General features: G+C 37.0%; 1 protein-coding gene across 3 annotated transcripts; it reads right to left on the bottom strand.

Annotated features, from left to right (window-relative positions):
- Positions 1-22,086: 22,086 nt before the first annotated feature.
- On the bottom strand, positions 22,087-26,164 carry LOC108617254 (dynein regulatory complex protein 8). Of its 3 annotated transcripts, XM_089472206.1 has the most exons (5): positions 25,861-26,164; positions 22,931-23,018; positions 22,633-22,864; positions 22,358-22,568; positions 22,087-22,286 (listed from the first exon to the last, which is right to left on the bottom strand). In XM_089472206.1, the coding sequence occupies exons 2-5, from the start codon at positions 22,941-22,943 to the stop codon at positions 22,275-22,277; spliced, it is 468 nt and encodes a 155-aa protein (XP_089328332.1). In that variant the 5' UTR covers positions 22,944-23,018; positions 25,861-26,164; the 3' UTR covers positions 22,087-22,274. The 3 variants fall into 3 exon arrangements, with proteins under 3 accessions (XP_089328332.1, XP_017868465.1, XP_089328331.1); XM_018012976.2 differs by lacking the exon at positions 25,861-26,164 and having other exon boundaries at positions 22,931-23,117; XM_089472205.1 differs by lacking the exons at positions 22,931-23,018; positions 25,861-26,164 and having other exon boundaries at positions 22,633-22,913.
- Between the last annotated feature and the right edge of the window lie 286 nt (positions 26,165-26,450).

Here is a 26,450-nt window from a genome sequence, read left to right as displayed (position 1 = left end):
GCATGCCTGATGAAGGCTAATGCCAAAAAAAAAAAAAAAAAGAAGAACGAGGAACATAACGAATATCAACAGAGACTTTTATTTTCACAGTGAATATCCCTTATGTGCGAAAGAGTGTTTGCTCGCTCTGTCACTTCTTCTTTTTGTCTCTTTCGCCCAATTACAATAAGCCAATATTTATTTTTATGATACACAAATTACTTGAAGGCTTTTTCTAAAGTGTTTTCGAGCGCGTTGTATGGCCAATAAAAGTTAGCGCTACTATCAAAATGTCCCAACAGGTTTGCCATTGAATCTGCCAGGGAACAATATTAATGAATAAATATTTACATGTGTTCCATGTATTTAAAATAGTATTTAATTAAGCTAGATTGATTAAAACTCAAATAAAAAAACATTATATCCTGATTTCCCATTTTCAATGGGCTCAGTGTATAAAAGGGCATTTTTTCATTAAATTAGATTCTTGATCAAGGTGATGAGCAGAACGCGTTCAGCGTTTGCTCGATAACTCATCTCCATTTCTTTATTATCAATAATAATCGATAGTTTTACTTGATTGCTTGGGCGGGATTAAAATATTTTGAAAACCAAAAATTTTTGAAACAAATTTTATTAGTAACAAATTAATTAAAAAATCAATAAACTTTTTTTGTTTTTATTTTTATTTTTGGACTATGGATTAAAAGGTGCGTCGTAATATCTTTACTATCCAATTACTTACTAAATATTAAATGCATTTATTATTTATAATTCCAATGTACATTAACTAATGTGAGCTTTAGTTTTAGCTTTAAGCTTTTCAGCTCAGTAAAACACATTTGAAAGCAATTATGTTGCAAAACTTTAAACCTAACATATTAAATCGTTATTGAATCATTAATTTTGAACAGCGATACACAGCAATATTGCACAGCAATTGCGTTAAATCATACGAAAATCGGTCCATTCACGTTGCCTGTACGAAGCGTATTTATAGCTAGATCGAAACAATGGGCGACATTTCAGTTATTGTTGCTTTTAGAGAGTTGAGTGGAGTCTGCGGAGGGGATTTGCTCTGACCCATGGGGCGTAAGACATGTGCGCGCAATTAGACACGCCTCAGCTTGTTGTGTGTGTGTGTGTATGTGTGTGGATGTTGTGCCTTGTGCTGTAAGCCTAAGTATCTGTAAGATACGCGCGCACACACATAATCATAATCCGCCACAAGCCGTTTGTACAATTGAACGCACTGCCGACTGAGCCCAAGTTGTAAAGTTGATTGAATAGCTTATGCTCGAGTGTGTGTGTGTGTGTGCGTATGTGTGTCTGTCTCTCTGTATCTGGATTTGACAGCTGGATAGCTGGACAGTTGCCTGTTGGGCTTTTGCTTTTGTTTAGTTGAAGTATCTGCAGTTGACATTGGTCTAGGTGCTGTTGTTGTTGTTGTTGTTGCTGCTGCTGTTGTTGTCGCGTGTGACATGACACAAAGTGGACAGTTTTGATTACTGTTGAAATTGAAAGGGAAATTGTTGAGACGCAGTCAGAGCCATGAAGTTGCCTCTGTGGGTCAAATCGAGCCACTGCAATGCTTAACGACTCGATTACGCGCCTCTGTGCCCAGCCAGTTAGTTGTGACCCAAATTGGTTTTGGACTTAAAGGCGTGTGTACAGACAGGCTCGCTGACTGTGTTCCAGAGTCGCTAAGCCTAAGCTGCACGCCGGCAGGCAGCTGTCACAAATTGCTCGACTGCAGGTTGACCAAAGCCATTTACAAGATTTGTAGATGCAAAACGGCTGCGCAGGCTTCAAGCATGTGTTCAAGTGGGAAGTGAGGTGATGTTAGGGGCATTATAAAGTCCGTTAAACTGGCTGAAGATAGCTAAAAAGCGAGGCCTTTAGTAAGGCAAACTAAGATCGTTGATTCTGCATTGTGACAATATTTTGCCTGCATCTAATCATGATATATATGATTTCTGATTCAGCAAACCTTCGTTGCCTTCCTACCTTACCTTCTCGTAATCCACTGCAACTATAATTTAATATTTAATAAAATATCGATAATTGCATTAGGCTATCAAACCAATGAAGCACATTTTACGAAATGTTTTTGAAATAACACTGATTGATTATCAATAACCTGAATTAAGTATTTATGCAAACTATAAAAATCATACGTATGTATTTACTGACTGAATATATCAAACAATGTTAAAATTGAATTCTACGTCAGTATGATATCTCAGCTGCACAGACATCAAATAAGTCTAAACTCTGTATATAGAAAAAAAAGCTAGCTTTATTGAATTGAATTGAATTAAAGTAAAAATTCAATCGGCAAACATATTTATTATGTTAAAATAATTTTATACTCTAGTCTTGTCCTTAAAGTCCAAGTTCTTCTTCATCTTCCATTATATTATTTATCAAAATTTTGCTGTTTCAACAATGAGAATACCATCAGAGTCAATTTTAAGCGCGCTTGCTTAACAATTTTTATTTTGTCCTATTTAATATTTATCAAAATATAAAAATCTTTTAGCCAAAGCTTGTACGGCATAAAATGTGCAGTTTGTGAAATTTAAGCTTCGATCAAGCGTATTTTATTATGCCATGGTTAAAGCTATTGAAGTATGCATTAAAAAAGAACTATATAAATTTGTTTTCTCTCTTTTCCTTCGCCATAAAATCTAATAGAACAAGCTAAAGAAGCAAGCTGCCTGTTGCAGAGACTTTCCGCCCTGTGCAAACAGCAAATAGTAGAGCAAAACTAACTATGAAATATTATAAAGCTTAAACAATTGACAGAACTATTATTTCCAACTGAAAGAGAAATAGAGAAACTGAGCGAGGCAGTGGGAGACAGTGGCAGAGAGAGTGTTTTGTCTCACATTTGCAAATGAGCTCTAAAGCTGCTATCAAGCTATGAATTATTGAAGGCATGTTGCAACAATTGCGTGCCACTCAGTCGAGTGGAGGCAGACGACGAGTCAGTTGCAGATTGCATTGGCCTGGAATATGCCAAATAAGCCGTGGCGCATTATCAGAAACTATGTCATAACCTCAATGCATCAATTACATTTGCAAAGCCAAGAAATTATATGCCCGACGACGTACACACACACACACACACACACATACACACACACATCCACTGGCAAATCGCTCACAACATAATAAATGAGCATCTATAGGAATTTAGCGCATAATCAGACGAGCGGATGGGGCTAGAGTTGAATGAGACAGAGACAGAGACAGAGACAGAGAGAGAGAGAAAGAGAGAGAGGGAGGGAGTTTGCATTGGTGACTGGGTTTGGCCCATTGCAAGATAAGCGACTAAAACAAATGTCATACTCGCTACAATGGTGCTTGCAGCAGCAACAACGGCACAACACGGTAGCAACATGTGTAGCAGCAACAGCAGCAGCAACAGTAACTGCAACTGTTGCTACCGCATTGCCTTGTCCGACAAATATGATACGAGCTCTAGCCCAGCTCCTTGGCGTCCTGCTTCTGCCTCATAATTGATATTTTTGTTTCGTGTTCATGGCAGAGGGAGGGAGTGGGTGGGGGCATTGGCAACAACGGCAACATGTTGCCAGTTCCCCAACTCTGCACAGATAACAACAAGCAACTCGTGTGCCTGCCTTGGACTCCAGCGGGCTCCTTCTGCCGCTGCAACCCACATGCGACTCTCAATGAATTCCTTTTGCGTGGTTGTGTGATTTGAATTTATAACTTGGCCAGAACACAAGTTTAGAATTTGAGTTGGACTGCTCCAGCTCCTCCTCCTCCTTCTTCGTCTTCTTCTCCTCTTCCTCCGGCTGTTGGAGTATCTATGGGGTTTATTATTGCATTATCATTGATTTAAAACCAATTCATCAACTCGAACGACTTGACGATGACTCTGTTCCAACTTGCAACTTGCAACTTGCGACTGGCTTGGGTGGGTTTGCAGCACTAATTGATTTTCGTTATGAATAATGATCCCGGATCGCACATCATCCAAATGGATGGACTGCTCGACTGGTGGCGGCGTCTGTTACAGTAATATTCATAAATCAGGATCTGGCCATAAAAAAAGGAGAAACAAACTACGATTTTGCAGTGGGCGCTACGTCGCTGGAAAGAACTTCTAGTACAATTGAGCCTCGGTACATTTAAAGCAACATTCGATAGTTGATTAGAATACGAAATGAATGCGGAAACAAAAGTTGGCTCAGCTTAGATAAAGCTAATTGAAATAAATGAACTGCATTTTGAGAGCCCAGAATAGAAAAAGATTAATTGAAAGTGAGCTATTCACATGAAAATGTCAGGAGGGAATGAATTTAAATTGTATTTTTAAATATCAATTAAAATTGTTGTACGTAGATAAAAAAAAAATATTTATATAATTTATTTAGAAATAACTCTTTGCTCTGATAAATATACTTTTAAATTAACAATTATAAAGCATGTTTAAAATATAAACAAAAAATAAAATAATATATGATAGTACAAAATTAATTAGTTAATTTAACTCAATCATTTTTAACACAATTAAAATTAAATTCAAAAGTAACAAATTAAAAAATTATACAATTTTAAATTTGAAATTTTTATAGAATAAATATTTATTATAATCATAATAAAAATGGTATTTTTAATGGTATTATCTAAATTAGAAATTTAATTAAATCAGCTTCATACAAACTTAATGGAGATTTAAAAAAATTGCACAGAATTAATACAAATGTCCGAGTGCTATAAAAGTTTTCTACGAGAGGAAATCTTGAGCAGCCAAATGAAAATTAACGAAAAATGTATGCCAAATTCTTTCAAATGCAATTTAAAAATTCATAAATTTTATTTTTCATATAATAAAAGTTAGCAATTGGAAGCGAAGCAACTTCAGAAAACTTCTAACGCGAAGTGTCCCATAATATCTCTACTCAGCTTGTTTGTGACACGATCTAAATGCCTTTTGATAATTGAAAAACCATAATTTTGCACTTAAGCAACTTTTATTTATAGCCGTAAAAGTTGAGTTTAACCGTTCAATGCACTTCTAGCTACGAAATAGTTTTCCGCTTATCCAAACTGACTCACAAGTCGCCCGAAAATATGAGAGAGAAAAATTTGTGAAAAGACGTTGTATATAATTGCATATGCATATTTGCGAATATGATTGTAAAGTTATATTTTATGGCATTCTCTATAGATGAAATGGACGTTTTATGCGCCAAATCTCCATTCAGGGTTCAATTTGGTAGATTGCAGCTCGAGGCAACCTTTTTTGTGGCGTCATAAAAATCAAAACAGACAAATCTTTATCAGCCGAACGCATCGTAGTAGTCGGTAGTAGGAGAAGTCAAATAATAAAAAAACAACTAATGAAATCGGGCAGCACTGACTGCAGCATGCTCTTTCATGAACCGAAAGGAGTTTGATGCGGTAAGTGGATATAGGATAAAGGCCTAAAAAAGACTTTGTACTAGATTAATTGACTTTGTATCCCATGATTATGGGGATACAAACGCAATAATAGTTTTGGATGTCAGATAATAAGTTTGCCTTATGAGAACATACTCTGCTACACAACACTAATACACTCTTTGCATTTTTTGAACAGGTATAAACAAATTTGAAGAGGAAAATATTATAAAAAAGATGCTCCGTACAAGAGATTTGGTAGCTGGAAATATTTGTATTATGAACCTCAACTCTCGCAGGTAAGGCAGCGAAAAGATAGAGGGATGCCTTGGCAGGGCACAGACCGAGGGACAGGGTCAGCTACTGTTATCTAGTTTTCTTTGATTCGAGCGTTTGGAGAATTTTTTAATATGCATAAATAGCTCGTAAATATGCAACATTCGCCTGAGCTGCTGCTATGGCTGCTTGTAATATATGAATAGCTACGAATTGCTTTTCATAAGACAGCTAGATAGAGGAGAGAGCGAGAGAGTAAGTCAGAAAGAGTTACAGAGAGAACGAAATAGAGAGAGAGGGAGAGAGAGAGAGACGAGACAAACAGCGAACAAATTTTCATTCAAATTCCGACAATTTTTCAATTTATTTAATTCGTTTGGTTGTCAATGGCGATGCGACCCAACAGATAAGACATCATCTGATCGCTGCCTATCAGTTTCATAATATATTCTAGTTTTTTAATTAATTGCTAATGGTTAGCCACAGCATTGCGGCGACTAATGGCTTGAATGTCTGGATTGCCCACGACTTAACGGTTGGCTTATCTTACCCATGCTATGCTTGACGGATGCATCGCTCTCTCTCCTTCTCTCGCTCTCTCTGTCTCCCTATAGCTAATCTCTCGCACTTCTCAGCCGGTCTGGCTTTAATTAGTGCTGCATTCGATTTTTATGGCAAATGATTTAAACGGCAAATCGGAGCGCGCAAATCAGCTGCCGGTTTCCATAACTCATAAAGCATAACCATTCAATTTGTTCGGGTTACTTGCCAAAAATGCCTGCCAGCTGTACAGTGGTAACAGCAAATTTAAATATAGTTTCGGGTTTAATAGTAATAATAATAACCCAATATGATAGCAACATGACAAAACTTTATAATATATATGAAAGCTAAGTAAAGTTATAAACCTGGAAATATTATCATAATTTTTCTTTTTCCAATACTATATTTATTTATTCACTTTTTAATTTAATTTTAAACTCTAAATTTGTACAGTTTCATTTAGTTTATAAACGTGTTATTGGTCTTGAAAATAAAAAATATTTTAGTAAAATAATTATTGTTATTTTAAATGTGGTTGCTTTTAAATTATTATTATTAATTTTTATTATTTTTCATTTATTTTTGATATATAATGATTTATTACATATTTTAGATTCAAAGCATTCAATTAAAATAAATATAATTATCAAATAATAATATCTTATGCCTATGGAATATTTTTTGAATTAATTTTAATATATATATAAATACTTTATTTAAGTTGCACAATATATAAAAACAATTAATGAAATACATATATATGAATAAAATTAATTTTAAGACTCACCCCTGAGCAATTTTCAAATGTATGAAGGTTTTCAATACTAGAAACATCCGTAACAAAATACGGATTTTTACAAATATACTTTCCTCAAACTTTTGCAAAAGTGTAACATCATTTTTGAGTCACTGTGCCTTTGCAATTACCTTGGGGTTTATCGTTTACCACAGATCAGAGAAAAATGCCGTTGCTGCTCGCTGTTTGCTGGCTTTGCACTTTCTTTTCGGGGTCTGCATTTCAAGAACATCATGTAAATCGCTCAGATATCGAACTTGTTAACAAGTACTTAAGGGCTCTTTATAATTATGAGGTCGGCATATAGATGTGCGTATACACTATATGTGAATGTGTGCATGTGCCCAAAAGGTGTATGCCATAATGAGATAGTGATTTCTTTTATTTCTTGTCTTATTTTTCGCGGGGAAAACAACAACAACAACAACAACAAAAGCTGCAGCGCTCGCTACCAGCAAATGATGTATGTGTGGCATGCTAAGAATTTCGCGGCATAATTTTATAAGCCAGACCCCCTCTCTCCATCAGTCACTTGCCCTGCCCCTGCCCCTGCTCCCAGCCCCGTCCCTTTGTAACTGGGTTGTTCTCGATCTTGTTTTGTGCCTTATGGCTCTGTAATTTATGAGCGTGGGGCGCGCGCGTTGCAGTGCATATCGGTAGCTGTCATCATTATGGTTTTTATACCTCTTCTCAATGTTGTTTTGAGGTCAAAACTGGCGTCAGTCCAACTTAAACGATGCAGCGTGAATTGGCTCGAAAAAGAGATATAATGGGCATGCATTTGATATTGAGAGGGATACATATACATACATATGTATGTATAGAATGGCTGCACATGCATTTGCTTATGGAGCTGGCCAATTTTCGCTGTTACCCTAGACTTTTCCAGCAGCTTAAATTTCAGTGCTTGTTTAAACTGTCCCCCTTTGAAGATAAATCTGCGTAGATTTGTGCTTAGATTTTGCGCATTAGACGCCTATTTTGCTTTTGCTGACTTGGCTAGCCTTAGCTTTCTGTGCTAAAGGTCAACATTTTCGCACACACACACACACACACAAACTCATAGCATATGCTACGCATTTAGAAAGCAGCAGCAACAACAACAACAACAAAACTCATACCAGATACATCGCATGCCAGCGCCCAAGTCTCCAGCTCCAGCTTCATCTTCGGTCGCAGCTCTCAGGCTTTAGGTCTCGGCTCTGGACGATGACAATATTGGTGGCATTGTCGTTGTTGTTGTAGCTGTTGTCGTTAATATTGTTGTTGCCAGCACCAAGCCCACATTTTCATAATTCGCTTGGCCAAAAAAAAAAAAAAAAAAAAAAAAAAAGCCAAAGCAGCAAAAGTACAAACAACTAGGCAATAGTAGTTACGTTATACACTAACAATTGCTGATAATTATTAAGTAATTAATTTATTTTAAAGTTAATTCAATAATCTTTTTCTGCTATTATTGCCAATAAATTAATTACTAATTCTGTTGTACATATTATTAATTGCTAAAATTATCTAGAATTTTTATTAATTATATATATTTTAATTTTAACTTGTATCTTGTATTTATTTTGTTTATGTTTTTTATGAGTTATTATTATTATTCATTTAACTTTAAATTTCTTTTTATATATAATTTAAAATTTACAGTATTAATTATTGCATGGTATGGTTTTTATTTATTTATTTATTATTTTTTTTTTTTTATTCTATATTTTTAAATCTAACCGAATTCCTCTATTAAGTGTTTTTATGACGATCTTAACTAGTTATTTTGATCTTTTTTTTTTTTTATAAATTTCAAGTTTTGTTTATTATTTATTTATTGCAAGTGATTATTATTAAAGTTTATTTTTAAGTATCTCAATTTATTTTGTATATCAATTTGTTTCTCTTCTGAATTAATACGTAATTAATTTGTTTAGTTTAGTTGTGTGAGCTTTCATTAATTTTTATAGATTTCTCAACAATATTATAAACGATATCACTCAACTTGAACGTTACGAACTGCCTGGCGCAGTAAATGTACTTCGGAGTCAAAGTAACTGAGAGGAACCCCAAAAGCAGCGTCCGATGGCAACCAAACTCATCGAACAGCGCCAGCAACAACAAACGTTGCAACGGACGGTGCAACGTGGAACGTGCAACGTCGTCGTCGTCGTCGCCGTCGTCTGCCTCTCAATTAATGACGATCATTGTCAAGGCTTTGGCGCAGCTAAATAGAGGCTGGCTCGCAATCTGGCTCCAATGTCGCTAGAAGAGATGTTTGTTGGTGCGTAGGAGTCGCCCGCACTCGACTCGGTTCGACTCGAGCCGGGCCTCTTCTTCTTCTTCTTCTGCCTGCTTCTTGCTTCTCTTCGTGGCAGTGCCGTTAGTGTGTGTGGCGCATATTTAGGCATGTTGCAACATGCCATTTACAAGTGCGCGCCACAGCGTTGCAATATCAAGTATTGAGACTCTACTACGGAGTGGGTCTTTGGTATCGGTTGTTGTCGTTGTCGTTGATGTTGCTGCTGTTGTTGTTGTTGTTGCTGTTGTTGTTGTTGCTGGCATTGCCATTGCCGGCGGCGTGGCCGATTATGTTGTCGGTTTTGGAGGGTGCGTCAATTTATGAGTTCATTGTGCGTTCTCCTACTACTTATATTCCGCCTCGTTCTGCACACTCTTCACACTCCTGGCTCGCTCTCTCGCAGGAAATGTAGGCAATGTTTTAGATGCTTTAATGGCTAATTATTAGGTTTTTGAATTTGAGCTTTGGAAGGGAAGTGAAGAAAGGAAAAGATAAAGGTGAGAACAGAAGATTTTAGAGGAAAAGAGAGAAGACAGAATTGATTGAGATTAAAGGATCTAATGAGATGAGATGGGAATAGATGAGAAGCAATAATTGATTGTGATTAGCAATAATAGCAGACAATGAAAAATGTGAACAGAAGGGCAGTTCCTGGGAGAAAACAAATCAGAAGTGAAGAACTAAGAAGACACGAGATTAAAGAGAAGTATTAGAAAAGCAAGGATAAGAGAAAAGATTTGAAGAGAAGATCAATATTTGAGAAGAAGGCTAAAACGGTGTAGAGGAAGAGCAGAGCAGAAAAGAAAGAGGAATTAATTGGGAAGAGAAGAGATGTAATAAGGAGCAAAGAGAATATTAATAAGTAGAATGGAAAGCAGAGATAATCGAAGCTATGTAATTATAGAGAACATTGTGCATAAATAAATTACAGTATAGTATTCTATAATATATGTAGAATAGTATAAAAATATTGTATATTTAGCTATTATATATGTAAACTATAACCTTGGACCTTCCTATGAGGCACATTTGAATTAAATCTCCATTGTTTTAATCAACAATTTTGGGACTTTAAACTTCTTTTAATTGAAATGAATATATCGCATTTCTCAGCAGTGCAGGGCTCTGCTGGCTCTTCGTGCAACCCCAAAAACTTTACTTGTTGCGTCGTCTTAGCTCTCGACTTATGTCTAGGTGCAAGCTGTAAATTTTAAAGTTTCACAGCCCTACCAAACAAAACGAACTGGGGGAAAACTTTTCAACACAAGCCACAAAAAGAAAATAAGAAAATAAGAAAAGATACCAAGGAAAATCCCAACCAAAAATTGTACAAGTTCATTTGGAAACTGAGCTGAGCTAAGCCGCAGCTTGAACTCTCTATTTGGAGTTTTGCTGGACTTTTGCAGTTCTTAACTCTGGCTGGAGGCAGAGGCCGAGGCAGCTTCATCCATCATCATTTGTATGGTGCGGAGCGTGGCCTAGCGGCAGGGGGTGGGGGTCGCTGAGTCTATTAAACATTTGATAATTTTATAACAAAAAGCGAGCAGCAGAGCAACTCGTTCTTTGTTTTAGCTGCCTTTTCTGCTGCTAAACTTGTTCTGTTTGTGTGCGTGTGTTAGCCACAGGGCCGCTGCAACAGCTGCAACAAGGTGGTTGGGTGGTTGGCTGGTTGGCTGGTTGGCTGGTTGGATGCTTGTCTAGCTTGTTGGCTGCTTGTTTGCTTGGCTGCGGCAGTAACTATATATTTAGTCTGATGTTTGACTTACGACTTTTGCGGTTCGCGAAATGCGTTCCGTGGCGTTATGATTTTAGCGAGATTTCCAAGTTTATTAGGGCCATGCGGCCCCTATGCCGCAGCTCTCCAATGCGGCTTCAGCGTAAATACGTGGAGCCAACCAACTAAGCACACACGCCTTGCACCCTTGCTGCAGAGGGCAAATGCCACATTGATGTTGCAGGCGTTGAGAACTTGACAAAACATTTCAACAACGTTGTAACGACGCCAGCGCCCGCATGCCAATGCAGTTGCATGTTGCCGTTGCAAGAAGTTTTTAGGCGCAGACAACGCCTCGAACTAAACAACAACAACAGCAAGCGGAGGCTGCAGCAGGAAAAGCAACAACAATAATGCGATGCCGCCATGAGGCGAAGACTGTGCAACGATTAATGATGCAAATATTTTTTGAAAGCGCGAAAAATTGTGCATAAATTTACCATGACCATGGACAACAGCAACGACAACAACAGCAACAACAACAACATCAAGAACAACAACACTTTGCTTGTTTACGAGCTACACTTTGTTGTTATACACTTTGCCTCTGAGCATCGTAGACATTGTCATTTAGTTTGTCTGGCATAAAGCACTTTGTGGATCTCTATAGAAACTAGATGAAAAGACTTTGTTGGTTGTTGTTGAATGAGCGCATATTAGGAGGACAAATTATTTTATTTACTGAACGATATTTTCAGTGTTTTCAATAATTTAAATTATTTTTAGAATTAATTTAGTTAGCTATGAATAATTTAATTAAATATTTATGAATGTGAATATATATATATTTTATATTTTCTATATTTTTATTTTGTTTAAATTAAAACAATATATATTTTTGCTTATTAAAAATATATATTTTTATATTTTTAGATTACATTAAATGCATTAATCAATTTAGTACATGTCATTCTTCATTTCTGTATATATGAGATTTATTATATTCTTTATAATTTATGTGTATTATTATTCTTATTATTATTGCAAACAAAAATTTATATATATGAGTATATATTAAAAAAAAATTAATGAAAAATTGAAACAGTTTTTTGAAATTATACAGCATAAAATTTAAGAAATTGCAAAATAAATATAATAATTATTAAATATAAACATGTCTAGCAATAGACATTCGTTCTCTCAACGATATTAATTGTCAAATATATATTCGTTAATTTTTCACAACAATTCCATCATCTTTCATCATACCCATACAAAATAATAATTGTAGTTTATAATAATATATACATTAGATTATGATTTATTAATAATTTAGAAAACTATTTGTAGCTATTCAGGGTATTCGTCTATTCGTTGCTGGCGGTGTAAATGACACTTGGTTGTTTGTTGTGGTTGTTCTTGAGTTGTTTCCTTGCCCATATGCCGGCGCGATGACACTTAACAAATGATCGCATAAGTGCACACAAAACGCACATTGCAGTTCACTCGCCCGAATGGTGGATGGGGGAAGTTTAACTGGGGGCCATTGATTGGGTTGTTCCTTGGTCGGCCTTTTGTGTGGGCAAATTCTTGAGTGGTATCGCTGCTCGGCCGGCATATTTTGTATCACAACAAATCGTGAGGGTATGCTTAAGTACCGGAGTGCATGTGAAATGTTTACAAAATAAATGCGGCACTTGAATTAGGCAACATTTGTTCACGTTGTTGTTGTTGTTGCTGTTGTTGTTGTTGTTGTTGAGGCAGGTTGGCTTTCAATCTGTATGGCATAAACCTTATTAAACTCAATCTGTTTAATCAAATTAGTGGAAATCAGCACTAGAGAGTGCAGCACAACAGCAGCAGCAGCAGCAGATCCTCTCCCTCTCCCTCTCCCTCTACCTCTCTCACACACTCTCTTTGTAGGAAAGGTGGAGGAGTGGAACCTCACGAGCCGTGAGTGAGTGTCAGTGCGTTGGCGTGTTGTGCCCGATCCTCGGAAAAGGCGCTGGCTTGGCTTGGCTTGCCTTAGCTTGGCCTGGCAATGGCATTTGGTGCCGCTACACCCACTTTTTGGCCAGAAAGGAAACCTTTTGTCAGAGTCAGAGTCACAGTCAGAGTCAAAGTCGAACTTCCAAGTCACAGTCGAAGCTGGAGCTGCGCTTGCATTGCCTATGTGGCACATTAGGCCCGACTTTAAAGTCTTTCAGCTGGCATTTGAACTTATTGCCACAGTTGGGAACGCTGTCATAAAAGCGGTCGGGGGAAAACTCTGTAGGTTGGCACCAAACCAAACAACAAAAACAACAATCTACAGTTTGGCATATGGGTAACGCTCTGTTGTAAGTAACAGAGGCTTAACTCTAAGCTCAGCAAAGGGAAACTTTGCAAAGTTGAAAGTTAATGTAGAATTCGTTAATGAAAAAAAAAAAATAAATAAATAAAAATAAAAATAAATATAAAGCGTTAATAGTATTTATTTATGAGAGCAAAGACTATAGACTATGAAATGAAAAGGCTTTACCTGTATATTTTTTTAAAGCAGCGCAGCTCAGAGCTGGCAGAACCCCTTTCATATACTAAATACTCCTTCACTGCCTTCGTATATGTTTATGGCTTGGAACAAAAGCCACACAAACAAAAAGCAAATCGCACTCAATGCCTTGTGCCCTTTGGCACTATTTTGCTTTAGCCGAATTGCCACGTCGTTGGCTGTTGATGCCTTTTGGTGGAGCCAGTGCTTCGTCTGTCCCCCCAACCTTACAGCAGACAGTTTACTGGCTGGGAGTGGGAGTGAAACCTGAGCTTGGCCGTTGAAAATCCTTTAGAGCGTCACTAATTAAAATATCAACATTTTAAGAGGCATAGTGAATGTGTTAAATTGACTTTTCTCCTGGGGTGGTTTTGACAATATCTTGGGCCTCAATATCAATGCATTTTCGTGAATGGATCATTGTTGCTTGGCCCGTTTGGCTGGAGGTCAGCGTTGGCATTTGAAGAGGTCATAGTTGCTGTTGCCGTTGCAGTTGCTGTTGCTGTTGCAGTTGCCGTTGCAGTTGCAGTTCGTGAGAAGCGTTATGTTCAAGCAACAGCTAATTAAGTTGCAATTAAATGTTTTTAATAGCCAACTTTGACTCAATTCTGCCGACTTCGCCTTCCCCGCCCCGCCGCGCGCTGAGCGAGAGCCCCTCTTTAAGAGCAGGTATAAAACTACAAAATGCGTGGCGTCCAAATGAGGAGCGCGCCTCATTAAAGCGCGCACGGTCTGTGGGGCTATTACCAAAAGACGTGCAAAGGCTCACAACGCAAAACGCAATTGCAACAACAACAAAAGCATCAGAAGCAGAAAAAAAAATAAATAAAAAAAACCTAAAAAATAAATGAAAAAAAAAAAAACGCATTTTAAAAAAATGCTTAAACATGGCAGAGGAGGACAATTTGCAATGGCGAAGTTTTCAATGCTCTTACGAATTTAAATGTAAATATTATATATTAATACATATAAATATTTGATGTAACATGCTATTATATGAAGCTATATTTTAATATTAATTTACTCTTACTTTATATGAATTTAATTTTGCTCTTTAAATCTTTTTTTTTTTTCGAATATTATAAAATAATAAAGAAAACATTTTCCATTTTTTAAATTTATATGTTTATTAATATATTACAGGAATTAAAACTTTTTGGTCAAAGATTCAGGATTTTTCTTCTTCCGAAAGCATTTCTTTCCTAATAAATACCTAATGCAAATTAAAAAAATATAAATACTATTACTGAAAGCCCGCAGTAATGGATGAGGCTTAGATAAATGGGAGAGCATGTTGCTCATTAATTCTTAATTTAAGAGACCTTTGATAAATTGCTAAATATAATATAATTATAATATAAATTATAAATATAATATAATTAAATAATTATATTAACTTTATTTTGAATTAGGAAAAAATTCATAAAAATATTTTTTTTTAGCTTGCTATTATTTATTAATATTTTTTACATTTTATTATGTCAGTGATTTCTTTTTCGAAATATATATATTTTAAAAATTACTTCCATTTTTCTTTTGGCAACTTATTAATGTCTTTTCTTCTGGCCTCGCAAACTTGTTCCAGAAGCTCATACTCTCTTGCGGTCAGTGTATTTAAGTGCAGCGTCCTTCTGGGCTGCGTTGTCGGCACAGGGCTGCGCGCATGCGCACAACACATGCCGTGGGCAGTTGTTGTTGTTGGTGCTGTTGCTGTTGCTGGTTGCTGGTTGCTGGCTTTGCCACTGCTGCAATAAACGTCAAAATGCGGCCCATTGCTGTCCATTTCATCAACGTGTGAAATAAATCACTCAAAGTGCTGCAGATCCATTAAGGGCACCAGCAATGAGCAGAGCAGAGCCCGTCGTCGCAGTCGCTGTTGACGCGCACCCGTCGCTTCGCGTCGCGTCGCGTCTGGTCGCATCGCATCGCATCGCATCGGCTCGGTTTTGTGGTAAATACATTTTTAGCATTTTGTCTGCTGATACCTTTGGGTGTTGTACAAGACGACGGCAGCGGCTGCAACAATAAAGACGCAAGCACCAGGCTGCATGCCACTGACTACGCTCAGCATTTTTTGTTGTTTTCTCTTGTTTTATTTTTTCCTTCCTTCATTTTCATTTTCCTTTTTACTGGAACTACTGCTGCTGCTACTGCTGCTGCTGTTGGCTATGTCCGTATGCCTCGGCTCATTGCATGTTGTTCACCTTTTGCAATTTCATTTCATGTTTGCAACTGGCTGTGTCCGAGTGTCTGGTTTTATGATGATTTCTGGCGTGCTACGCGAGTTGGGCACATGCAAAATTCCAAATTACATTTCATTGCTTAAATTCAATTAACGGTAAGGCAACGGTAAGCAATGCGAAATGCTATCAAAACAGCAGCAGCTACAGCAAAGGCCACGGCAGCAGCTACAGCACAGAAATATATCAAAAATAACGAGAGCCCTCTTCAGTTGCGCTTTCGTTCTCAGCTGATGCTAAGGCCCAGTGCAGTTGGCCATTAACTCAGCCCAATTCAAGCCATGTCGAAGTCAAGGCGAGGCAAGCCAAGGCAAGGCTAGCAATCAACAAACAAGTAGCCGCCGCTGCCTGGCGTGTAGGTAAACAGAAAGTTGATTGAAAGTTTCAGCAAAGTGCAGCTGGGAAATGAAACCAACTATGCGAGAGCGAGAGCGAGAGAGAGGGAGAACGGGAGTAAGTTGTCGGTGTAGGAGCAGAAAGCCAAGGCTGACAGGTAGCTCAGGCAAATAAACTAACAGATTAAATGTAAAACAAGTTAGCAAAGTGTCATAACTTGTTCGCATATTAGTTCAAGCAGCAGCAATGGCTGCATAAATTAATTAATGGCAAATACATTTTTATACCCTGAACCCATTTTCAATGGGAAATCAGGGTATAATGGTTTTGTTGAAATGTATGTAACAGGGAGAAGGAGGCGTGGCAGACCCCACAAAGTATATATATTCTTGATCAGGGTGACGAGCTGAGTTGATTTGGCCCTGTCCGTCTGTCTGTCCGTCTGTCCGTCTGTCCGTCTGTCCGTCTGTCCGTCTGTCCGTCTGTCCGTATGTATGAACGCGTCGATTTCAGAAGATATAAGAGCTAGAGACTTCAAATTTTTTTTAAAATGTCCGTAATTACAGCGCGCATATCAAGTTTATCATTAAAATTCGATAACTCATCCCGATCTTTTTTTATCGATAAAAAACCTTATCGAAAACCAGTTATAAAATTATATCTTTTACACCTTTATTGCTAGAGTCTCCAAATTTTTAATGTATACTTATATGCAATTTATACAATTTCGGTTTTTGTTAAAATTGACCCCCCACTCTTAAATTCACCCCCTCACCCTCACTTTTGTAAAAAGCGTATTTCAAATACTAGAGACTTGGGCTTTGGAATATACACACATATTCACCATGTGATTACGCTCTAAAAGTTTCATTAAGATCGTATGTCTACAAAAGAAATTATTTAACAAATAAGTTCTCATAATATTGCCCACACTGCAGCGCAGCCCAAGCGCAGTCGCTGCTTACTGCGCAGTTAGCAGAGCGCAGGCTTATGCGTGCGTGTGGATGCATGTGTATGTATGTGTGCATAAAAGAAGGGCAGAATGATTAGAATATCAGCTTGGAGGGTTCAGGGTATCTCCTAGTCGAGCAGTCTCGACTGGAGCTTTCTTACTTGTTATTAAGTTAATTAGTTTGTAAAACTATAATGTATAAGCAGGGCCTTCATTTGAGGTCCTTCATCACCCGTTAAGAAAAATATTGTAAAACGCTGTTTTTTTATACCCTGAACCCATTGAAAATGGGAAATCAGGGTATAATGGTTTTGTTGAAATGTATGTAACAGGGAGAAGGAGGCGTGGCAGACCCCACAAAGTATATATATTCTTGATCAGGGTGACGAGCTGAGTTGATTTGGCCCTGTCCGTCTGTCTGTCCGTCTGTCCGTCCGTCCGTCTGTCCGTCTGTCCGTATGTATGAACGCGTCGATTTCAGAAGATATCAGAGCTAGAGACTTCAAATTTCTTTTAAAATGTCCGTAATTACAGCGCGCATATCAAGTTTATCATTAAAAATCGATAACTCATCCCGATATTTTTTTATCGATAAAAAACCTTATCGAAAACCAGTTATAAAATTATATCTTCTACACCTTTATTGCTAGAGTCTCCAAATTTTTAATGTATGCTTATATGCAATTTATACAATTTCGGTTTTTGTTAACATTTACCCCCCACCCTTAAATTCACCCCCTCACCCTCACTTTTGTAAAAAGCGTATTTCAAATACTAGAGACTTGTGCTTTGGCAATTACATGCATATTCATGTTATAATCATAATCTGAAAGTTTCATGAAGATCGTACGTCCATAAAAAGTAAAGTAAAGTAAAGTTATTAAACAATTAAGTTCTCATAGTAAGCGCACACTGCAGCCCATGCGTGTTTATGCGTGGGTGCTTGTGTGTGTATGTGTTTGTGTATGTGTGTGTATGTGTGTGTGTGTATGCGTTTGTGTGAGTATGCGTGTGTGTTTGTGTATGTGTGTCTGTATGCGTGTGTGTGTATGTGTGCCTGTGTGTGCGTACGTGCCTGTCTGTGTGTGTGTGTGCGTGTTTCTTGTGTAAGCTAAAAGTCGCGAAAAATTATTGAAATATCTATTGCTCCAAGGGTTCAGGGGATCTCGTAGTCGAGCAGTCTCGACTAGAGCTTTCTTACTTGTTTTTTTTTTTTTTTTTTTTTTTTTTTTTTTTTTTTTAATTTCAAATATACGCTGTACATTCTGAATTCAGATTAATATCTAGTATATAATTATATTCTTTAAATATTTCATTCATTGGGATATCGACCTTTATTTTCCTTTTCCCTACCGCACCTGGCCCCATAATATTAATGTGTTTAGTCCGGCTCTGCATAGTAGATATATTAATTTTATTTTCCTTTGCTCTACAAATTTTTTATATTAACGTTTACTTTATCCAACGAAAAGATATTGTAAATGCCCTAAAAATTATGCTATATAAACATTATATAGTATATATGGATATAAAGATAGTCGAGTATGTAAATATAAATATAGTAGAGTATGATTGAGCTGGAGCTCAAACCAATCGGTTATTTTCAATGAGTGCTAGTCAATTAATTAATGAGACAGAATTTAAATACAAAAATTTTAATTTAAAAATAAAATGTATATATATATGAGTAGAACCCTATTTCCATTTTATATATATTTGTATTATTATATATATAAATAAATTATTTTATTTTATGTTAAATATTCCAAGGGGAATTTATGTTTGTAAAGGTGACATTTTGTTGCAATTCCGTAGACCTGTTTACCACATCCCAGTATTACCATGTGTTACTATATGTGTCTGTTTTGAATTGAGATGTTTAGGGTGCACTAGTTTGCAATTTTTTTTATATTTCTGCTTTTATTAATAAAAGAGCACATTAAATAAAAGTTTACTTTGAACAAAATTCAGTCAGTACATGCTTAAACATCTCTCAAGTTAGATATCGATTGCATGATATAAATACACACACACTATAAACTCATACTCACTACACAAAGTACGCAAACATAAATTTGCATTCCTCAACATAAAATGCAGCAATTAATGACAGAACTCAAGAAATGGCCACAAATCTCATGCATTGGGGGCAATCAAATCGCTTGAGGGCGACCGGCAACAACAATTGATACATAAAATATCTTTGAGCTATTGTTGCGCAATTTGGAGACATTTTGTTATATTGTCATTAAGTGTAAATAATTGGCATAATTTGTGCAGAGCAAAACGTAATTATAATGCAGTTATTGAAGCATGTAAATCTTATAGGAATTCTTTCTACTTAATTAGTTTTAATGACTCGGCCCCGCCCCCTGCGCTCAAACAAAAAGGGCATAACTAACAATTAAGCTCGCATTGCTTAACCGCAAAATGCATATGAGCATAACATATGTATGTGTGTGTGTGTGTACATGCACATATATGTATATGTATATCAACTCGAGCAGAGACATGTATTTGTTAGCAAGTATGTCGCATAAATCTTAATTACGCTTCGTCGAGCGTAAATCATCATCAGCCGCAGAGTTTTGCTGGCGAAATTGATTCATGCACAGCAATTTCGCCAGCAAACTCTTTGGAGGGAATCTTCTTCCAAGTAACTTTGACAATTTGGCGGCATTTCTTAAATTTTTTTATGACCCACAGACAGAGTGACGACTGTGGAGCCTTCGAAGCATATTCTTAACCCATTAGCTGGCATGGAATTTCTCTCTCTCTCTCTCTCTCACTTACCATTGATAATGCGCCATTATCCATTAGCATGTTATGGCTGATAATTGTTGACAGTAAATCAAGTGCCAAACACGGAGAACACTAATAAGGAAGGCATATGAGGTGACGATAATGCCTAGAAGTGGGCTGAATGAAAAACACAATTTATGGCTCTAGCGGTTTGTACAGGTGGCATAAATCAGAAATAAAATGGATGGAGGTGATTAAAGGAAATGCCGGCTGTACTTGGGAATTTCTACATATAGAAGTAATAAAAGAGCAGAATAGAGAGAGTATTGTGTTGAAAATGGGGAAAGAATATTTTTATTATATATAAATATATATTTTTTTTATAGAGGCTGAACACACTTGTCGAAGTGGTATAAAAAGAATTGAAAGAATACTATGTGAAAGTGTGAAAAACATACAAAATATTTTTATAAATGAAAATGGAAAATTATGTTTTTAATTATTATATATTACACATAATATAAATATCTCCGTTGAAAAGCCTACCTCTCTTATATATAGATTTATAGCATACGCTTTATATGATTCTTAAGAAAAAATTGTAATGGGAAATAAACATTATTTAACTAATAAAAAAGTGAAAAATATTTATTATAAAAATTTTTTTTTTATGTATTTATATAAATTAAATTTGTACGACTTTGATCACATAAAAAAATCTCAAGAGTATATAGCAAATATTTAGTTTGTCTAAATGGTTTTTGTAAAATATATTTAAAAAGTTATTAATATTTTAAAATATTTTATTGGGCCAATAGCTATAAATCTTTGTACTGAAAAATGGCTGAACTTTAAGAATTGCATCTCTATATTTCTATAACTGACCTCTATAATTGCTTAAAATATGGTCACTTCAGAGGAGTGAGCTCCATATCCATAAAACTACAATTGACCAACATTCAATGGCTATCAGTGGGTTAATCCATCAGACTTTATGGCAGTTGATCCCATTGGCATGGGATGTCAAAAAGTTTGCAGAAGCTGACTTTATTGTTATTTAGTTCTACTTTCTTTTTATGGCGCTGACAATTCGCAATCAGCTGCATACGCATGCGATTCAAAAAAGCTGAATTTTGTTGTACGAGTTGTACAGATTAAAAGTCCATTAGGCGTGCCGCACGTAGAACTTGTTTAGATAGAGTGCGAGGCGGCAGCGCCAAGAAGGGGGCGAGTGGACTAACTGGCCACAGCCACAAACATTAAAAAAAAACCGAAAAAAAAGTAATGAAAGAATCTTTGAACATGGCAGCGATTTAAATGCGCGCAATGCAATCACTCAAATTGGCCAAAGCGCCGGAACGTGCAGATGGCAGCCGCACGAATGGCTGAATTACATGAAATATTTTAATCCAAAGCGAGACAGATCGAGAGGAGCGGCCGAGGGATGCGGCGTGTGGCAGGGGCAGAGAGTTGCAGTTAAGTGCATCCATCAGCGTGTATTTAGTATTTAATAAATACGGAAGCGAGAACACGATTCGAACACGACTCAGGCAACGGACGGCCTTTTTGACGCATACGAGCGAGCGCACAGTCCTTGCCAATAGTATGCACACAGAGAGAGAGAGTCACTCAGTCTTGATGCTGCCAAAGAGCTATTTTAATTTATTTAAATTTTCTAGCCGCTCATATTACCAACAGCAATTTACAGACACTCCAGCTTAGAAGCTGGACAGACAGACATCCTTTTGGCCAAAGCAAAGCGAGTCGAGGCGAGTCGGAGCGAGACGCGTTGAGGCGTACACGACTTTTGCTGCGGCTGCCCGTTTGCGACTTTGGCCAAAGAAAAGTGAACATCCATTAGTTGTGCTAATGATGCGCAACCCACTTTGCCGCGTTCCACACCAGCCAGCAGGCCATCCATGGCTGGCCAGCAGCACCTTCTACTTAGCTGGCTGCTCTGCCCAGCTGTATCCTGTGCTCTCCTCATTTCTGTGCTGGGCTTGTGGACTCAGTTTGCGATTTTGAAACGCATTTGGCTCGCTGGTTAGTTAGCTTTCCCTGTCTCCCTCTCGCGCTCTGTGTGAGTGGCTAATGCGAAGCCGAAGTGGCTAAAACGAGCCACGCACTGGGGAGTGCATTAGCTTATAAAAATACACTGACAAAAAACATGTATGGTAATACATATATTGCGCCACAATCCATCAGTCTATCTCCTTTAAAAAAGCAAAATGCATTTTATTTTTTATTATTAATTATTGTATTTTAATTCAGTTTTGCTTCAGTTGTTTCTAAGCTTTCTTAAATTAATTTCATTTTTTTTTCTCATATTTTCTCAAAGATATGCCTGAAAATATAGAATAAATAAAAAGAAAAATTTTAACATTTTGAATAATTTCAAATTTTGTACTAAAGTTTAGTTAACAATTTTTTTTTTTTTTTTTTTTTAAATTTCTTTCAAATGTTCTCAGAGATATACCTGAAAATATAAGAAAAATAGATGGTATTAAGAATTTCTTCTGGAATCATTTCCTTTCTTTTCGCTCTCACCATCAACTGATTCAAATACAATTCATAGGGTATATGGCCGCTTATAGGATCTATGGCCACTGGCCACATTTCATCCATTTCCTCCTGGGTAAACGGCTCGCCCTCCTCCATCATCAGCTTGCCAAAGTTCTCCTTGGTCAGGTAGCCCTTGTTCTCCAAGTCCAACGTCTTGAAAGCTTCCAGAATCTTCTCTGGCGGCGCTGGCTCCATTCTAATTAAATGTTAATCAGTTTCTTTTATTGTTTATTTTATATTTCTATTGCCATCAAACTGACTTGCGCTCCATGAGCAATTGCGAGACGTGTGGCAAGAATTTGGTCAAATGCACCACGCCGCTCGTCTCCTCCGTTTCGGTTGCCGAGATTACCTCGTTGACCTCCTGCTCGGTGGGGACGCAGCCCAACAATCTCAGCACTGTGCCCACCTCTCGCACATCGATGAGCTTATCGCCATGATGATCGAACACGCAGAAGGCATCCGAGATGCGCTTCTCCAAATCGTTGTTAACTGGCAAATTTTTATTAAATTGTAATGAAATTTGTATTGAATATTTCATTTAGCTGTCGCACTTACAATCCAAATCCATGGCCCGAAATGCGCTAACTGAGAGTAGCTTGTTGAAATTTTCGTTTTGTTGAATCAATATATCAATGAAAAGTTGCTAGGCGATTGTTGAGTGAGCGAGAGACCGGAGAGAGTTAGAGAGAGAGAGAGAGAGATGGGTAGTATTTTACAGGCATTAAGTGCTTTATTGGATGGGGTTTTCATGGCCAAAGAAATTAATTCATTCAAATAACGTATGCCACGCATTCGGTTCGTTCAGGCAACAAGTTAGTCGGCCAAAGTTGCAACAACAACAACAACAACAACAACAACAACAACAAACTACTTTATTCACGCTAATGCGTGTCGTGTACAACACGCTGCAAGCCACTTGAGCTGTGCGCACTTGCGTCCAAGTTTTTGCAGCAGCAACTCGTACTCACACACACTCACGCACACACACAAACGCAGATGTATGCAGCGGGCTCTTTCTAGCCCGGCTTGGCTTTGGCTACTGCCATAAACACTAAAAGTGTTCGTCATTTACTGTTCCAGATCCAATTAACCATTTTGATGCATTTGCCTCCATTAAGTTTTTGTCCCTCTCCATCTCTCTCACTCACTCTCTGTTTGTCTACCTATCTCGCCTGCTGGCTAGTTTGTAGACCCTTTTTTTAGCCTGTGTCTTGGCCTGCCTTTTGTAATTTTGCAGCCAGACTTACAACGTGATCGGAAGTTTGTCTTAGCGATTAAAATTTAAATTGAAGTCGAAGAGCAGCAACAGCCGCAGACAAGCGCCTGTCCGTCTGTCCTACCGCCCTGTGTCCCGCATCTTGTGTCATTTTTTTTTTCTTTCACTTGCCACGCCCAGTTTTCAGAGCGCGCCTCAACACTTCCGCTGGCCATCAGATTGCTATTAACTATTCGAGCGCACTTTGTGCTCATCTGTCAATTTCGACACCTGCCACAGACAGGATGGCAAATTGTCAGACTCTTCCTGTGGGCCTTCATTATGCGGTATTTAAAGGCCGGGCCTGCCATTGCGCTGCTATTTGTTGGAGAAGCAAATGGGTATATTCGTTTCGAAGGATATTCACAATACTTGAAATTCATCTGATGAATCTGCAAACAAAAAACTATAAAATAGCGTCTCATAGAAAGCCCAAATTCTAAAGGCATTTTGCAAAAATGATTTACTAGATATACCTTAAATATATAGGGCTTTGCAAATTTTAAGTATAGTTGTTAAATAAACTTTTCAGGCTCTGTAGATTAATTAATAATTGTAAATTGTAATTTTTTAAATATTTTTTTTTAGTCTCTTTCTCTCTTTGATTTACTAGTCCTTTATTATTATTTTTTATTTATTAATATTTTTTATTTTGTCTTTGCTGTTTAGTTACTAATATATCGGAGTCAGTCAGCCTGAATGAAACTGTATGTCACGCCTATTATATAAAGCATATGACTCACAACAAATAATATAAATTTAAGTTTCACGTGTCCCATATAAATATAAATATAAAATTTAATTATAATAATTTAATTTATTTATATATACATAAAAATGTTAAGATATATAGTAAGCATAGATAAAAGAGTAAAATGCATCAAGCAATTCATAGCTGACAGCCTGATCACTTCGCTTGAAGCACTAATCATTGTTTTGATAACTCTTATTAACTAAAATAATTGTTATACATGAACTACGTAATAATTTGCCACGCCTCAATTAAAGTAGAAAGGTATCTAACAAAAATTAATAAGAAATTCTGAAATATTTCACTTAAGCAAGAGATTACCAAACTTTACGTCGACTGCGGCCTTCATACTATCAAGGAACGATCGGATGTTTATTTTTTGCTATTTTAGAAATTTAAAATTTCTTTTAAGCCTTAAGATATATAGTGTTTTTTTATACCCTGAACCCATTTTCAATGGGAAATCAGGGTATAATGGTTTTGTTGAAATGTATGTAACAGGCAGAAGGAGGCGTGGCAGACCCCACAAAGTATATATATTCTTGATCGGGGCGACGAGCTGAGTTGATTTGTCCGTCTGTCTGTCCGTCTGTCCGTATGTATGAACGCGTCGATTTCAGAAGATATAAGAGCTAGAGACTTCAAATTTTTTTTTAAAATGTCCGTAATTACAGCGCGCATATCAAGTTTATCATTAAAAATCGATAACTCATCCCGATCTTGTTTTATCGATAAAAAACCTTATCGAAAACCAGTTATAAAATTATATATTCTACACCTTTATTGCTAGAGCCTCCAAATTTTTAATGTATACTTATATGCAATTTATACAATTTCGGTTTTTGTTAAAATTTACCCCCCACCCTTAACTTCACCCCCTCACCCTCACTTTTGTAAAAAGCGTATTTCAAATACTAGAGACTTGTGCTTTGGCAATTACATGCATATCCATGTTATAATCATAATCTGAAAGTTTCATGAAGATCGTACGTCCAAAAAAGTTATTAAACAATTAAGTTCTCATAGTAAGCGCTCACTGCAGCCCATGCGTGTTTATGCGTGGGTGCTTGTGTGTGTATGTGTTTGTGTATGTGTGTGTATGTGTTTGTGCATGTGTATGTATGTGTATGTATGTGTTTGTGTATGTGTGTGTGTATGTGAGTGTGTGTATGCGTTTGTGTCTGTATGCGTGTGTGTGTATGTATGCCTGTGTGTGCGTACGTGCGTGTGTGTGTGTGCGTGTTTCTTGTGTAAGCTGAAAGACGCGAAAAATTATTGAAATATCTATTGCTCCAAGGGTTCAGGGAATCTCGTAGTCGAGCAGTCTCGACTAGAGCTTTCTTACTTGTTATATATTGAAGATAGCTACTAATATATATACTTTTTCATTTCTGATCTGAAGCTTCAGTAGTAGCGAAACAGCAGCTAAGTGGACATCGTACATAACATACATAGACTCTTCTCAGCTATTCGACTTACTTGCGTTTGCAAACATTCTTAAAGCCTAATTGCCCTTGAGCAAGAGGCAGTAGTCAATTATGACATTTAAATATACATCTGGTATTATATATGTAAATGTGAAAGACTAGATCCATTCAAATCTGTTGCCCTTTTATAATACAGCAGCAGACACAATCGTATCGCTTCATTAATACCCATTTTATAAATACTTCTATATCATTTGACTTGCTCTCTGTATGTGTGTGTGTAAATGTGGCAATTAAATGGAATTTAATAAACAAAAACATGCAAATAATGGGCGCTACCTTTCACAGCAGCAGCCCTCAAATCTAAGAAGCAAAAATACAAAAATTGTTTGAAAGAGTTGGCCCAGAAACTTTTGTTGAATTAATTAGAGTAAAAATGGGTCTGCCGCACAGAAAGAAAAACAGACAGACAAACTGGCAGACTGGCAGACAGACGGACAGATAAACAGCAGCTGCAGATTGTAAACGTCTTGGTTAAGAGAGGGGAAGCAAAAAATTGAATTCAATTCAAAGGCAAATGATATGAAAGAATTGATTAATAATCATAGCGAAAACCACAAAAGAGCTCCCCATGAATGAGCC

The sequence above is a fragment of the Drosophila arizonae genome, chromosome 5 (assembly GCF_054131065.1).
Source record: "Drosophila arizonae isolate 15081-1271.41 chromosome 5, UAZ_ARI_1.0, whole genome shotgun sequence".
Lineage (NCBI taxonomy): Eukaryota > Metazoa > Arthropoda > Insecta > Diptera > Drosophilidae > Drosophila > Drosophila arizonae.
Note: the sequence above shows the minus strand (reverse complement) of the source record. Positions and strands in the feature narration are given on the sequence as shown.

Coding starts and splice junctions, on each gene's coding strand:
- LOC108617254 (XM_089472205.1), bottom strand. CDS start 22,913: ATGAAATATTCAATACAAATTTCATTACAATTTAATAAAAATTTGCCA. Junction 22,569..22,632: donor CAATTGCTCATGGAGCGCAA/GTCAGTTTGATG, acceptor ACATTTAATTAG/AATGGAGCCAGCGCCGCCAG.